Below are 15,317 nucleotides of genomic sequence, written 5' to 3'. Positions count from 1 at the left end.
GATGACATTACTTTGTGTAGTCACAATATGGCTCTGAAATTTTGCTGACATGACTTAAGATTTTAAATCACTCACTCGCTAAAGGCAAAAATTAAGTTGGAGAACTGCATGGACCCATTCTGGTATCATTTTATTCTGGACAAGTGGAAGGCACTACTGGCCGTATAGGGAGCACTAACCTAGAAGCATGATGAGGTACACAATGTACATCCACACAAGGGGAAGTGGCTGCAGGAAGTTGAAGAGGGGGAACCGACACTCGTCTGCATTACCCCAGCGTACATCCGCCATCCCCAGACCTCTCTCCTGGGGGATGTCGAACATCATCAACAGACCTGAAACAGGGACAGATATACAGTCAGGAGAGACACTGCATGAATCAACCCCTCTCTCCTGGGGGATGTCGAACATCATCAACAGACCTGAAACAGGGACAGATATACAGTCAGGAGAGACACTGCATGAATCAATCACTCTCTACTCGTGGATGTCGGACATCATCAACAGACCTGAAACAGGGACAGATATACAGTCAGGACAGACACTGCAAGAATCAATCCCTCTCTACTGGGGGATGTCGAACATCATCAACAGACCTGAAACAGGGACAGATATACAGTCAGGACAGACACTGCATGAATCAATCACTCTCTCCTGGGGGATGTCGAACATCATCAACAGACATGAAACAGGGACAGATATACAGTCAGGACAGACAGCGATGAATCAACCCCTCTCTCCTGGGGGATGTCGGACATCATCAACAGACCTGAAACAGGGACAGATATACAGTCAGGACAGACAGCGATGAATCAACCCCTCTCTCCTGGGGGATGTCGGACATCATCAACAGACCTGAAACAGGGACAGATATACAGTCAGGACAGACACTGCATGAATCAACCCCTCTCTCCTGGGGGATGTCGGACATCATCAACAGACCTGAAACAGGGACAGATATACAGTCAGGAAAGACAGCGATGAATCAACCCCTCTCTCCTGGGGGATGTCGGACATCATCAACAGACCTGAAACAGGGACAGATATACAGTCAGGACAGACACTGCATGAATCAACCCCTCTCTCCTGGGGGATGTCGGACATCATCAACAGACCTGAAACAGGGACAGATATACAGTCAGGACAGACACTGCATGAATCAATCACTCTCTATTCGTGGATGTCGAACATCATCAACAGACCTGAAACAGGGACAGTTATACATTAAGGACAGCAACTTTCATGATAATTCAATATTTCTTTTATTGTCTTTTTCCACTTCTATACCAAAGAAGACAAGTATTTGTCACAGAGTGACGAAATATCCCCCGCCTGTACACCATAGTACCAAATATGAAGACAATCCAGCGATTAGTTCTTGAGATATTGTGGCAACACCGTTTTCCAACTCCAAAAACAGATTTGCCTGCTGTGACCTTGAAAATGGGGTCAAGGTCACCAAATCTGACAGGTGTATGCGGTGTCTGTATATACACTATAGTTCCAAATATGAAGACAATCCAGTCATTAGTTCTTGAGATATCGCGGCAACACCGTTTTCTAACTCCAAAAGCAGATTTGCCTGCTGTGACCTTGACAATGGGGTCAAGGTCACCAAAACCGACTGGTGTCTGCGGTGTCTGTATATACACCATAGTTCCAAATATGAAGACAATCCAGTGTACAGTTCTTGAGATATCGCGGCAACACCGTTTTCCAACTCCAAAAGCAGATTTGCCTGCTGTGACCTTTAAAATGGGATCAAGGTCACCAAAACCGACTGGTGTCTGCGGAGTCTGTATATACACCATAGTTCCAAATATGAAGACAATCCAGTGTACAGTTCTTGAGATATCGCGGCAACACCGTTTTCCAACTCTAAAAGCAGATTTGTCTGCTGTGACCTTGAAAATGGGATCAAGGTCACCAAAACCGACTGGTGTCTGCGGAGTCTGTATATACACCATAGTTCCAAATATGAAGACAATCCAGTGTATAGTTCTTGAGATATCGCGGCAACACCGTTTTCCAACTCCAAAAGCAGATATGCCTGCTGTGACCTTGAAAATGGGGTCAAGGTCACCAAAACCGACTGGTGTCTGTGGAGTCTGTATATAAACCATAGTTCCAAATATGAAGACAATCCAGTGTTTAGTTCTTGAGATATCGCGGCAACAAACAGGTGTGACGTACGGACGGACGTACGGACGGTCGTGAATACTATATCCCCCGCTTCGCGCTTTCGCGTGGCGGGGGATAAAAATGAAGAAGACAAACGATATATTGTTCTACAATGTGTGTCATATGGCTTGAAGCACTTTTGCCATGACTGCTCATTTATCATGAGCATAACCGTATGACCATAATTAAATACTCGTTTCCACCATGTTGTTTTGGAGAAATTACACACTGATCTGCTCAGATTGTTTATGGACACTAAAGGAAGGAATGCTGAAGCTACAGTGGTATTTTATCAATAATGGTTGTCAGTATTAACAATGTTTGTTTGTTTGCTTGTATATTTGTGAAGTTTGAGTAATTAGTGAAGTGTGTGTAATCAGTGAAGTCTCTGTGTAATTAGTGAAGTGTGTGTAATTAGTGAAGTCTGAGTAATTAGTGAAGTGTGTGTAACCAGTGAAGTCTGTGGAATTAGTGAAGTCTGTGTAATTAGTGAAGAGTGTGTAATTAGTGAAGTCTGAGTATTTAATGAAGTGTGTGTAACTAGTGAAGTCTGTGTAATTAGTGAAGTGTGTGTAATAAGTGAAGTCTGAGTGTTATTAATGGAGTCTCTGTGTACTTAGGGAAATCACTGTTAAATTAATGAACTAGAGAAGTGTAATAAGCGTAAGTGTAATTAGTTAAGTCTGTGTAATTAGTGAAGTCTGAGTAATTAGTGAAGTGTGTGTAATTAGTGAAGTCTGAGTGTTATTAATGGAGTCTCTGTGTAATTAGTGAAATCTCTGTGTAATTAGTGAAGTCTGAGTAATTAGTGAAGTGTGTGTAATTAGTGAAGTCTGAGTGTTATTAATGGAGTCTCTGTAATTAGTGAAATCTGTGTAATTAGTGAAGTCTGAGTAATTAGTGAAGAGTGTGTAATTAGTGAAGTCTGAGTATTTAATGAAGTGTGTGTAACTAGTGAAGTCTGTGTAATTAGTGAAGTGTGTGTAATTAGTGAAGTCTGAGTGTTATTAATGGAGTCTCTGTGTAATTAGGGAAATCACTGTTTCATTAATGAACTAGAGAAGTGTAATAAGCGACGTCTGTGAAATTAGTTAAGTCTGTGTAATTAATGAAGTCATTAGCTACTAAATTGATATACAGAATGCTAAATAAGCAAGTAGACAACTACGGGTTGTTTGGACGGCCTGGATTAAACTGGCTCAGACTTCCCAAGCCTACTTGAATTACAAGTATTAAATTGTGCATCTGTCCATTACATGAAATTGTCGTAGCTGTTTCCCCAGCTTGCTAAATGGCTGGTAATGTGAACAATCATCTCAGTGAACTTTCCCATGCCCTGGGTTAGAGTTTGTCCCCAGCAACCTACACTGGTTGCAAGTCGGGACTTAATGGATCGGTCGGTCAGGCTCGGTGATTGGTTGATGGCGTGTCATTGTACCCGGATAGTGTAGATTGTTGCTCATAATATCAGTCACTGGACTGTCTGGTCCATATTCGAGTATTTCCAGCAGTTATCATAATGTGTTAAAGGTGTTAAACAACATGCATGCACACGCTCACACACATACAAACACACACACACATCCTTTCATGCATGGTTGGTTCGTTGGTTTCTTGTTCAACGCCGCACTCAGCAATATTCCAGCTATATGACGGCAGTCTGTAAATAATCGAGTCTGGACAAGACAAGCCAGTGATTGATATCATGAGCATCGATCCATGCAATTGGGATACGATGACAAGCATCCACCAAGTCAACAAGCCTGACCACCCGATCTCGTTAGTCGCCTCTTACGACAAGCATAGTCGCCTTTTACGGCAAGCATGGGTTGCTGAAGACCTTTTGTAACCCGGATCTTCACAGGTCCCTTTATTCATGTATTAACTGAAATAATTGAATTGCTACTCCAAGTATGTTTCAAGCACAGAATGTGAGAAGAATGTCAAGAAAGGCTGGTAGTTGGAGGTATTTGTGCAACTACTCCCCACTGTATCTGATCATCAACACAGGCAGAACCTATTTACTCAAGTCCGTCCTGCTGACAAAACTACTTCTTCAGAGAAATTACTCGAAGTTTACAAAATTATCTAAACATGACTAACAGGCAAATATTGAATTTAGCAGAGCAAATTATTCATCCTTATAAGAAAATCAATTTAACTAACATTCTTAAGATTTTTCTTTACATCATAAACAGGCTTATAAGACCGAATCCTCAAACATTTATAATTGCTTCAAAAGAAAACAGTTCCTGAAATGAGGCCCATTAGTTGTGTACTGGAGGATAGGGTGAAATATCATGCTGGCGCTGTTCCTTTGATGCCGATATCAACAGTAATACAATCAAAGTTACACTCAACAATAACACTGTACATCAGACAATTACATTCACTGATTAGTCCATTTTGCCTCTTAACCTTGCGTGACTCCTTTGCTCAAAAGACAAAACATTTCAGGCTACAGCGGAAGAATGCATTTCGTGGAGCCATGCTGATTGAGTGTAGGACCATTTCCGTGGAGTGTACAAACACTGTAATAAGCTTGGACAGGAGGGTTACGGATGTGAGGGGCTTGTTGTGCAATCAGTGTTCCGAGCACAACTAATTTGGTTGCTTGTAGCACAGTATCTCCAAATTAATCTTGGGTCAGCAGATTACGGAGGAGAAAGTTACGTCTGTCCGAAAACATTAGACAATTATCTAATAAAAGTAATCCTTTCCACTAACTGCCTGAAGGATCTGCCGGTTTGATGGGAGCACTAAACATGGTTTGATGGTATCTTTCTACATACAGAGCAGACACATTACAATGGAAACAGTTACCATGTTGTACACGTATTACCATTTGTCAATTCTCTTTGAGTTTCTAGCTTCTGTTTTGATCTGGCAAAGATATAGGTTCCTTTGATGACTAATTTCCTAAGGATAGTGAAGCAAAAGTTGAATGATCATACTGAATTGTGGGTATGCTTGGGGATACCAGAATTACAGTGATTGAGCAAGTTTATTGCTATGTTCCAGCAATATCATGGCAGCCTGTTGGGAGACCAAATATGGCTCCACACATAGCACCCATGTAGGGAATCAAACCCGAGCCTTCGGTGTGATGAGGAGCACACTTACCACCAGGCTTCCTCACCTTGACACCAGGCTACCCAATCTTAACACCAGGCTACCCCACCTTACCACCAGGCTTCCTCACCTTGACACCAGGCTACCCAATCTTAACACCAGGCTACCCCACCTTACCACCAGGCTTCCTCACCTGAACACCAGGCTACCCCACCTTACCACCATGCTACCCCACCTTAACACCAGGCTACCCGACCTTGACACCAGGCTACCTGACCTTAACACCAGGCTACCCCACCTTACCACCAGGCTTCCTCACCTTAACACCAGGCTACCCGACCTTGACACCAGGCTACCTGACCTTAACACCAGGCTACCCCACCTTACCACCAGGCTTCCTCACCTTAATACCACCAGGCTACCCCACCTCAACACCAGGCTACCCCACCTAAACACCAGGCTACCCCCCTCAACACCAGGCTACCCCACCTCAACACCACCAGGCTACCCCACCTCAACACCACCAGGCTACCCCACCTCAACACCAGGCTACCCCACCTCAACACCAGGCTACCCCCCCTCAACACCAGGCTACCCCACCTTACCACCAGGCTTCCTCACCTTACCACCATGCTACCCCACCTTAACACCAGGCTACCCCCCTCAACACCAGGCTACCCCACCTTACCACCAGGCTTCCTCACCTGAACACCATGCTACCCCACCTTAACACCAGGCTACCCCCCCTCAACACCAGGCTACCCCACCTTACCACCAGGCTTCCTCACCTTAACACCATGCTACCCCACCTCAACACCATGCTACCACACCTCAACACCAGGCTACTCCACCTTACCACCATGCTACCCCACCTTACCACCATGCTACCCCACCTTACCACCATGCTACCCCACCTCAACACCATGCTACCCCACCTTACCACCAGGCTTCCCCACCTTACCACCATGCTACTCCACCTTACCACCATGCTACCCCACCTTACCACCATGCTACTCCACCTCAACACCATGCTACCCCACCTTACCACCAGGCTTCTTCACCTTACCACCATGCTACTCTACCTTACCACCATGCTACCCCACCTTAACACCATGCTACCCCACCTCAACACCATGCTACCCCACCTTACCACCAGGCTACCCCACCTTAACACCAGGCTACCCCACCTTACCACCATGCTACCCCACCTTACCACCATGCTACCCCACCTTAACACCACCATGCTACCCCACCTCAACACCATGCTACCCCACCTTACCACCAGGCTTCCTCACCTTAACACCAGGCTTCCTCACCTTACCACCAGGCTACCCCACCTCAACACCATGCTACCCCACCTTACCACCAGGCTTCCTCACCTTAACACCAGGCTACCCCACCTTTCCACCATGCTTCCCCACCTTACCACCATGCTGCCCCACCTCAACACCATGCTACCCCACCTCAACACCAGGCTGCCCCACCTCAACACCATGCTGCCCCACCTTAAAATCAGGCTACTCCACCTTAACACCAGGCTACCCCACCTTACCACCATGCTACCCAACCTTACCACCATGCTGCCCCACCTCAACACCATGCTACCCCACCTCAACACCAGGCTTCTTCACCTCAACACCAGGCTACCCGACCTCAACACCAGGCTTCTTCACCTCAACACCAGGCTACCACACCTCAACACCATGCTACCCCACCTCAACACCAGGCTTCTTCACCTCAACACCATGCTACCCCACCTTAACACCAGGCTTCTTCACCTCAACACCAGGCTACCCCACCTCAACACCACCATGCTACCCCACCTCAACACCAGGCTACCCCACCTCAACACCAGGCTACCCCACCTCAACACCATGCTACCTGACCTCAACACCAGGCTTCTTCACCTCAACACCAGGCTACCCCACCTCAACACCAGGCTTCTTCACCTCAACACCACCAGGCTACCCCGGCTCAACACCAGGCTACCCCACCTTAACACCAGGCTTCTTCACCTCAACACCAGGCTACCCCACCTCAACACCATGCTACCCCACCTTAACGCCAGGCTTCTTCACCTCAACACCAGGCTACTCCACCTCAACACCAGGCTTCTTCACCTCAACACCAGGCTACTCCACCTCAACACCAGGCTTCTTCACCTCAACACCAGGCTACTCCACCTCAACACCAGGCTACTCCACCTCAACAACACCAGGCTACCCCACCTCAACACCAGGCTACCCCACCTCAACACCAGGCTACCCCACCTTACCACCAGGATACCCCACCTTAGCACCATGCTACCCCATCTTAACACCAGGCTACCCCACCTTACCACCAGGCTTCTTCACCTCAACACCAGGCTGACCCACCTCAACACCAGGCTACCCCACCTCAACACCAGGCTACCCCACCTTACCACCATGCTGCCCCACCTCAACACCATGCTGCCCCACCTCAACACCAGGCTGCTTCACCTTAACACCAGGCTTCTTCACCTCAACACCAGGCTACCCCACTTCAACACCAGGCTACCCCACTTCAACACCAGGCTACCCCACTTCAACACCAAGCTACCCCACTTCAACACCAGGCTACTCCACCTCCACACCATGCTTCTCCACCTCAACCCCAGGCTACCTCACCTCAACCCCAGGCTACCCCACTTCAACACCATGCTTCTCCACCTCAACACCAGGCTACCCCCACCTCAACATCTGGCTACCCCATCTTACTCCCAGGCTACCCCACCACTTCCTATGTGTACCTGATACACCAGCTTAATACTGCAATATGGGTTTTGGCAGTTAGTTATGACAGGTTTCTACAACTTGAACAGAAACATTTTGACACAATCACAACCATTTTGAATTACTCCCAAGGAACCCATACTGGTTGTAAGAGGCAATCGAGTTGTCAGGCAAGGTGATTTGGTTGATGGCGTGTCATCATTGCTCACAATATTGATCACTGGATTGTCTTGTCCAGACTCAATCGTCGGCCACTGTCGTAAAGATGGATGTTGCGGAGAGCAGTATTACACAAGAAACAAACAAAACTATTTTGACCTTTGCATATGTTATGGGTATGAACTTTGCAAACTATCATATATATGCCATATTATCCTCAATAGCAGATGATGTTATTAAATGTCCAGTTTAACATTTCTTACATAGTGACAAATCAAAATAAAAGAGAAGTTACAATTACACATATAGCTAGAAAATTGAGTGATAACCACACAACAAACATTATTATTTACATTCACCTGATGAAGGAGGAAGCATATACTCCGAAACGTTGTGTTTCCTCAAAGGAGGGAAGTTGACATCCATAAATTCACTTCCTTATGTGCATCACTTCTAAATGCCATTCAAAGATTATTATCTAACCTCTGCAATTGTCAATTGTACAAACTTTCCAAACCATCAAATATATGCCAAATTAACCTCAACAGGCTATATTCAATGATGTTATTAAATGCTCAGTATAATTGCTTAACCATGTTAACAGTTCTCACAAAGTCACATTTGAAGGAAAACAAGCTCAGAATTCTGTCTGGTTTCTAAAATGTCATGACACACTTGAGCTGAAGGATGTTTATCTTTATTTAACAAAAACATCTCTCTCCCTGTGACATTTAGTGACATGTTAGAAAGTTTTCAAATCATATCGCATAAAGCAAAACATAAGCCAGAAATTAAGACATTCTCAATATGATTTGAGAATTCAATGGAAAAAGCTCACGGACATTTTGAGGTTCCTCCATGCCTTGGAGGTAAAGATTACCATACATCATGGCAGAATTAGTGTCTAGAGCATTTAGACATCATGTTGTTAAACATGTCAGTGTTTTTACAAAGATTTGCATGGAGTTTAACTGAACTAAATTTTCTGACATTTAACATAGGAATCCCCCTGTGAGCTTGCTTCTTCAATAATTTAAAGCATAATCAGTCCTTTTGCCTCAGCTGAGAATGCCATTAAAATATATTTAATGTTGAAGAAGTTTTATCATGATGACAACTGAAATGAAGTTAATTTTTTAAACACTGTTGTCGGTTACATTTCTGGGACAACTCAAGTTACTGATGCAAATTGTTTTTGACATATTTCCAAGATGGCCGCCTACCTGTCAGTGTGCAGTGGCAGATTGGCAGATCATTAGAATCTGATATGCTGCAATAGAAAATCTGTACAATGTCCAGTGATTATTCTGAGATTTTCGTTCTATTACATGCTTTTCATTTTTTCAATAATTGATTTGCGTAATTATCTAAATGCCAGCGTTAATGATGAGTATTTAGGTGTACCCATCTCAGGTGAAAGCTCAGTCAATACAATACACTACTGATGCTGAGACGGAAGCTCACATGCTTAGTAATGTAAGAGTACAGAGAACTTGAAATGATAAATATTTTTCCATCATTTGCACTATGATTACCCACTCAATTCTTAAAGGTTAAAAATAAATACTTCTTAAAACACAAAAATATTTGACTGCTAAATATGCCCTTCTCATAATGCCTTATTCACTGACATAAAGATTTCCGAACAGGCTTCTCTTGGAGACTGGTTCTTGATTATCCTTGTGCAGCAGAAGCTTTGTGAAATGAGGTTTAATGTCACGTTCAACATTAAGCACTTTCATAGTGATGTGCATGCACGTCTCTGTGTGTGTCTTCTTCTAATAGTCTGGACTAGGCTGTTGTTTAGTGCTGCCTACTCAGGTACCTGTTTTAACATGAATACCACACTGAGACACTATACGGACTCTGAGCCGATCAGTCCTTGTTTTATCCCCTTGATACCAAGCACCAGACAGCACCAGCCAGGACAACAACAAGTATGTATTTTGGTATGATGCCACCAGGGATTACACCAACACTCCACTGTCCAGGCAGACGCTCTATCCACTAGACAACGGAGGCAGTCTGATGTGTGGAGGCAATAGTTCCACTGGATGAATAGCCCTTGGCTTTAACGTCCCAAGGTGGCAATACTCAAACTTCGGACAGGATTTCCCATAAAATACCCTCATAAATCAAAATATCCATTTTAGCAACCTAATGTTCCATTTCCACGGGGTGGGGTTGCCTTGTGGTTAAAGCGTTCGCTAGTCATGCCAAAGACCCGGGTTCTATTCCCCACATGGGTATAATGTGTGAAGCCCATTTCTGGTGTCGCCTGCCGTGATGTTGCTGGAATATTGCTAAAAGCGGCGTAAAACAATATTCCATCTTCATCATGACATCCAGATGAATGGTGTCGTTTCAATGACACTTTTGTTTGGAAAACAAAGAATAATGCATCATGGCCAATGATTTCAAAATGTTGCATCAGTTGAATCATAAAACAGTACTGTAGCTCACCTTGTTTCAGATCATAATATATTTACTTCAACAATTCCAAACGTCAACCAAAACTGCCACATATTCTTCTGCATACTGAAAATGATCATGTTATCAATCCATCACGAATTCAAATAAGTGTGCAGTCACATACATTGACAAGCACCTGCTACTTAACTTGCTTAAAGAAAGCTACATACATGCATGTATAGTATGCAGCAAACCCACTCGTTATGGCTCATAAGTACTTTGGTTCAGGTTAGCTAAGATACAGACAGCACCAGGGTAAGACACCAACCAGAGACAAGGTCTCCAAGGGGATGGCAGTCAAACGCTTTATTGCCCAAACACATGTACTACAACATCGGAAGGTAGATACAAGATGGCGTCCAGAAACGATGCAGAAACTGACAATATCATAACAGGCCTCTACAGTGTTATTTTGTTTGTTTGTTGTTTAACGCTGCACTCAGCAATATTCCAGCATTCTGTAAATAATCCAGTCTGAACCAGACAATCCAGTGATTAACATCATGAGCATCGATCCATGCAATTGGGATATGATGACATGTATCAAATAAGTCAGCAAGCCTGACCACCCAATCCCGTTAGTCGCCCCTTACAACAAGCAGAGTCACCTTTGACGGCAAGCATGGGTTGCTGAAGACCTATTCTAACCCAGTTCTTCACTGGTCTACTGGCGTAGTGATACCTACCCACCATATAGTGCAGAACATGGTAATATCAAACACGGACATACTGTAATGGTTGTAACAAACTCTTTAAAAAACCCTGAATGCTTTACCATAAATCATGTACAAAATTGCTACATATTCTTAATAACAAATTAATGAAATTAAGAGCGAACTCATTTTTCACCCCAAAGACACAAAAGTAATTTTTTACCAGCCATAATCTCCATACAAAATGATAAATCAAACAGCTTCAATGTATAAGTAATGGGTAAAGTGAATTAGGAGTTCAATAATCAAGAACACGAGTGCTGGGGGACCCGAGATCAAGGCGTTTGGGAGGAGATGGATAAACTGTAAGCCTTTTTACTGGATGACAGACCCCAGTATAATCTAATTCTCACGAACCACTGGCACAAGTGTACTAAAAATACACAGCAGGATCTGAGAGTCATTGCAAACATATCTTGTTGAGAGGTTGCCAATTTGAAGAAAGAAATTCTCTGTGTTGGTATGTGATGAATGACTGAAATGTAGGAACCAAATCTGTGACAGCTCATTTCCACAATTATAGTTCAATATCAATCTTAACACCCCAAGTTACAAGCCTTCATGCTGCTCCTAACAGTACCCTTACTTAATTGGCCGTAGACAGGTATAGGGTTAATATACTTCTCAAAAGAGGTTAAGGATCACTCGATTCTTTCATATAACTTAGTTAATTTGTCATGCCAGGAAAGAATTGGGTAGTCCTTAACTTCTTTTGATTAGTCTATGACTGACATCACAGATGCTTTAGTATAGTACATGTAGTATCAATGTGGAAAATGGGACGGATGCATTTCAACATTATTGTTTAATGTGACGTTTCAGTACAGATGCTAGTGCCCTTGTCATGTACATCAAGCAACTGACAACTAGCATCTGTACCAACTGACCTGTGAAGATCCGGGTAGAATAGGTCTTCAGCAACCCATGCTTGCCGTAAAAGGCGACTATGCTTGTCGTAAGAGGTGACTAATGGGATCGGGTGGTCAGACTCGTTGACTTGGTGGATAGATGTCATTGTATCCCATTTGTGTGGATTGATGCCCATGATGTCAATCACTCGATTGTCTTGTCCAGACTTTATTATTCACAGACCGCTGTCATATAGCTGGAATATTGCTGAGTCCGGCGTTAAACAACAAACAAACAAACAAAAACTGCACCAACTGTCACAGTAACACATAAAGAAGCTAAATTCGAATAATTCAACACTGTCTTCACTGTTTCTAAGGATGCCACAAAAGTCATTGAATATCTGCCATATTCCCAGTTTCAGATGAATCATACATATTCTTTGTCCAACTTTTCAAAATATAACAGTTCAACTCATGACAGTATGATGTTAAAAGAAATAAAAAGTTTTGAGAGACGACCTATCATTTCTCTTAAGTTGATTCAGTGTTGTACCATAGGGTTTTATATTGTCATAAAAACAATAATAAACTGTGCATTCCTAGACGTTTCAAGTGCAATTGTCAGACCTATACTGCCTACTCTATCTCAAAACACTCACTGCAACAGTTTTGCTTGCATTCTTCAAATCTGGAAAACAGCCTAAATAAGGTACTTATATGTAATCTACAGAGACCATACCACTGAATGTAGAGGCTTTGTTGTGTCCTACAGAAAACAGTTAAATACAAGTATTTGTCACAGAGTGACGAAATATCCCCCGCCTGTATATACACCATAGTACCAAATATGAAGACAATCCAGCGATTAGTTCTTGAGATATTGTGGCAACACCGTTTTCCAACTCCAAAAACAGATTTGCCTGCTGTGACCTTGAAAATGGGGTCAAGGTCACCAAAACCGACTGGTGTCTGCGGTGTCTGTATTTACACCATAGTTCCAAATATGAAGACAATCCAGTGTTTAGTTCTTGAGATATCGCGGAAACACCGTTTTCCAACTCTAAAAGCAGATTTGCCTGCTGTGACCTTGAAAATGGGATCAAGGTCACCAAAACCGACTGGTGTCTTCGGAGTCTGTATATACACCATAGTTCCAAATATGAAGACAATCCAGTGTTTAGTTCTTGAGATATCGCGGCAACACCGTTTTCTAACTCCAAAAGCAGATTTGCCTGCTGTGACCTTGAAAATGGGGTCAAGGTCACCAAAACCGACTGGTGTCTGCGGTGTCTGTATATACACCATAGTTCCAAATATGAAGACAATCCCGTGTTTAGTTCTTGAGATATCGCGGCAACACCGTTTTCCAACTCCAAAAGCAGATTTGCCTGCTGTGACCTTGAAAATGGGGTCAAGGTCACCAAAACCGACTGGTGTCTGCGGTGTCTGTATATACACCATAGTTCCAAATATGAAGACAATCCCGTGTTTAGTTCTTGAGATATCGCGGCAACACCGTTTTCCAACTCTAAAAGCAGATTTGTCTGCTGTGACCTTGAAAATGGGATCAAGGTCACCAAAACCGACTGGTGTCTGCGGTGTCTGTTTATACACCATAGTTCCAAATATGAAGACAATCCAGTGTTTAGTTCTTGAGATATCGCGGCAACAAACAGGTGGGACGTATGGACGGACGTACGGACGTACGTACGGACGGTCGTGAATACTATATCCCCCGCTTCGCGCTTTCGCGCGGCGGGGGATAAAAAGTGACAAAATTCATTCCACAATCCTAAGAAATCTCTGATGATAGCAGAGACCATTGCACAATTCTAACTGTATGTATCACTATAAAATAGTGACGACACCAAGTGTTTGTGAAAAAGGTAACAAATTCTGTCCCACCTGGCGGTCCTGTCACAAACACATCCAAAGGCAAGTCAATTTTTCACCTAAAAAAACCCAGGAACATAGCGTACAAGTAAAAATAGGCTGCATTGGACATAATTTTTGTCACTGATGCGTCAAATTTGGAAATGTTCTCCACGTGTCTACCATAAAACATTTTTCAAAGCTTTACCAACACCATTCTCATTCCCAGATTCTCATTCTTCCATAACCAACAATCTACATATGGAACATTTTTTATAACATGAAAAATAGATGGTTGTTAAAGAGGATTAACCAAGAGTGAGTGAGTCAGTATAGTTTTACGCCGCTTTTTTAAAGCAATATTCCAGCAATATCACAGCGGGGACACCAGAAATGGGCTTCACACATTGTACCCGTTTGGGGAATCAAACCTGGGTCTTCAGTTTGACGAGTGAATGCTTTAACCACTAGGCTACACTACCGCCCTGGATTAACCAAGATGGGGATGGTTTACTAATCCTGGTGGTTAAAGTGTTCGCTAATCACACTGAAGTCCCAGTTCGATTCATCACAAGATCACAAGGATACAATATGTGAAGCCAATTTTTGGTGTCCCCTACCATGATATTACAGGAATATTGCCAAAAGCGTTGTAAAACCAAACTCATGGACTCATTTGCTGTGACTGTTCCTAGATTCCTTTAAAGAGAATTCTCTGAAAATGGTTCCCTCTTATTAGAAGGCCATCTTCTTCAAAAGAGCAGTGCTCTTGAGCAGTGAGTATCTGGATGTGTTGTTTGTTTGCAGTGCGGCGCTGCAGTCAGCAACAGTTCAGGTATATGATAATGGTTGGTAAATCATCAAGTCCGAGGCACACACCAGTGGTGGATACAGAGTCCCATGCTGTTCTGATATGATGACACTCAATTATCCAAATCACCAAGCCTATCCCCCAATCCAGTTCTAGTCACCTATTGCAATACAGTGGAATCTATTTCAACCTGCATCCCACTGCTTCCTTCAATCACATACAGAAGACAGACAATAATGCCTAAGACTACCGTATTTCCTTTATTAGATGCTGACCCCTGAAGATCCGGGGTAGAATAGGTCTTCAGCAACCCATGCTTGCCGTAAAAGGCGACTATGCTTGTCGTAAAAGGCGACTAACGGGATCGTGTGGTCAGGCTCACTGACTTAGTTGATGCAGGATACCAATCCCAATTGGATCGATGCGCATGATG

At 43.5% G+C, this 15,317-nt stretch overlaps 1 protein-coding gene across 1 annotated transcript in view; it reads right to left on the bottom strand.

Moving 5' to 3' along the window:
• The window catches only part of LOC124131351 (vitamin K-dependent gamma-carboxylase-like), a 101,222-nt gene that overhangs the window by 45,555 nt on the left and 40,350 nt on the right, over positions 1 to 15,317 (bottom strand). Inside the window, exon 3 of the mRNA XM_046494573.2 lies at positions 180 to 335. Within this exon, the coding sequence (XP_046350529.1) occupies positions 180 to 335 (156 nt within the window). The remainder of the gene's footprint in view (positions 1 to 179; positions 336 to 15,317) is intronic.

Source organism: Haliotis rufescens, unplaced genomic scaffold, assembly GCF_023055435.1.
Source record: "Haliotis rufescens isolate VD_foot unplaced genomic scaffold, xgHalRufe1.0.p SCAF_20, whole genome shotgun sequence".
NCBI classification, from domain to species: Eukaryota; Metazoa; Mollusca; class Gastropoda; order Lepetellida; family Haliotidae; genus Haliotis; species Haliotis rufescens.
The sequence above is the reverse complement of the archived record's forward strand: the minus strand, read 5'-3'. Positions and strand labels throughout refer to the sequence as shown.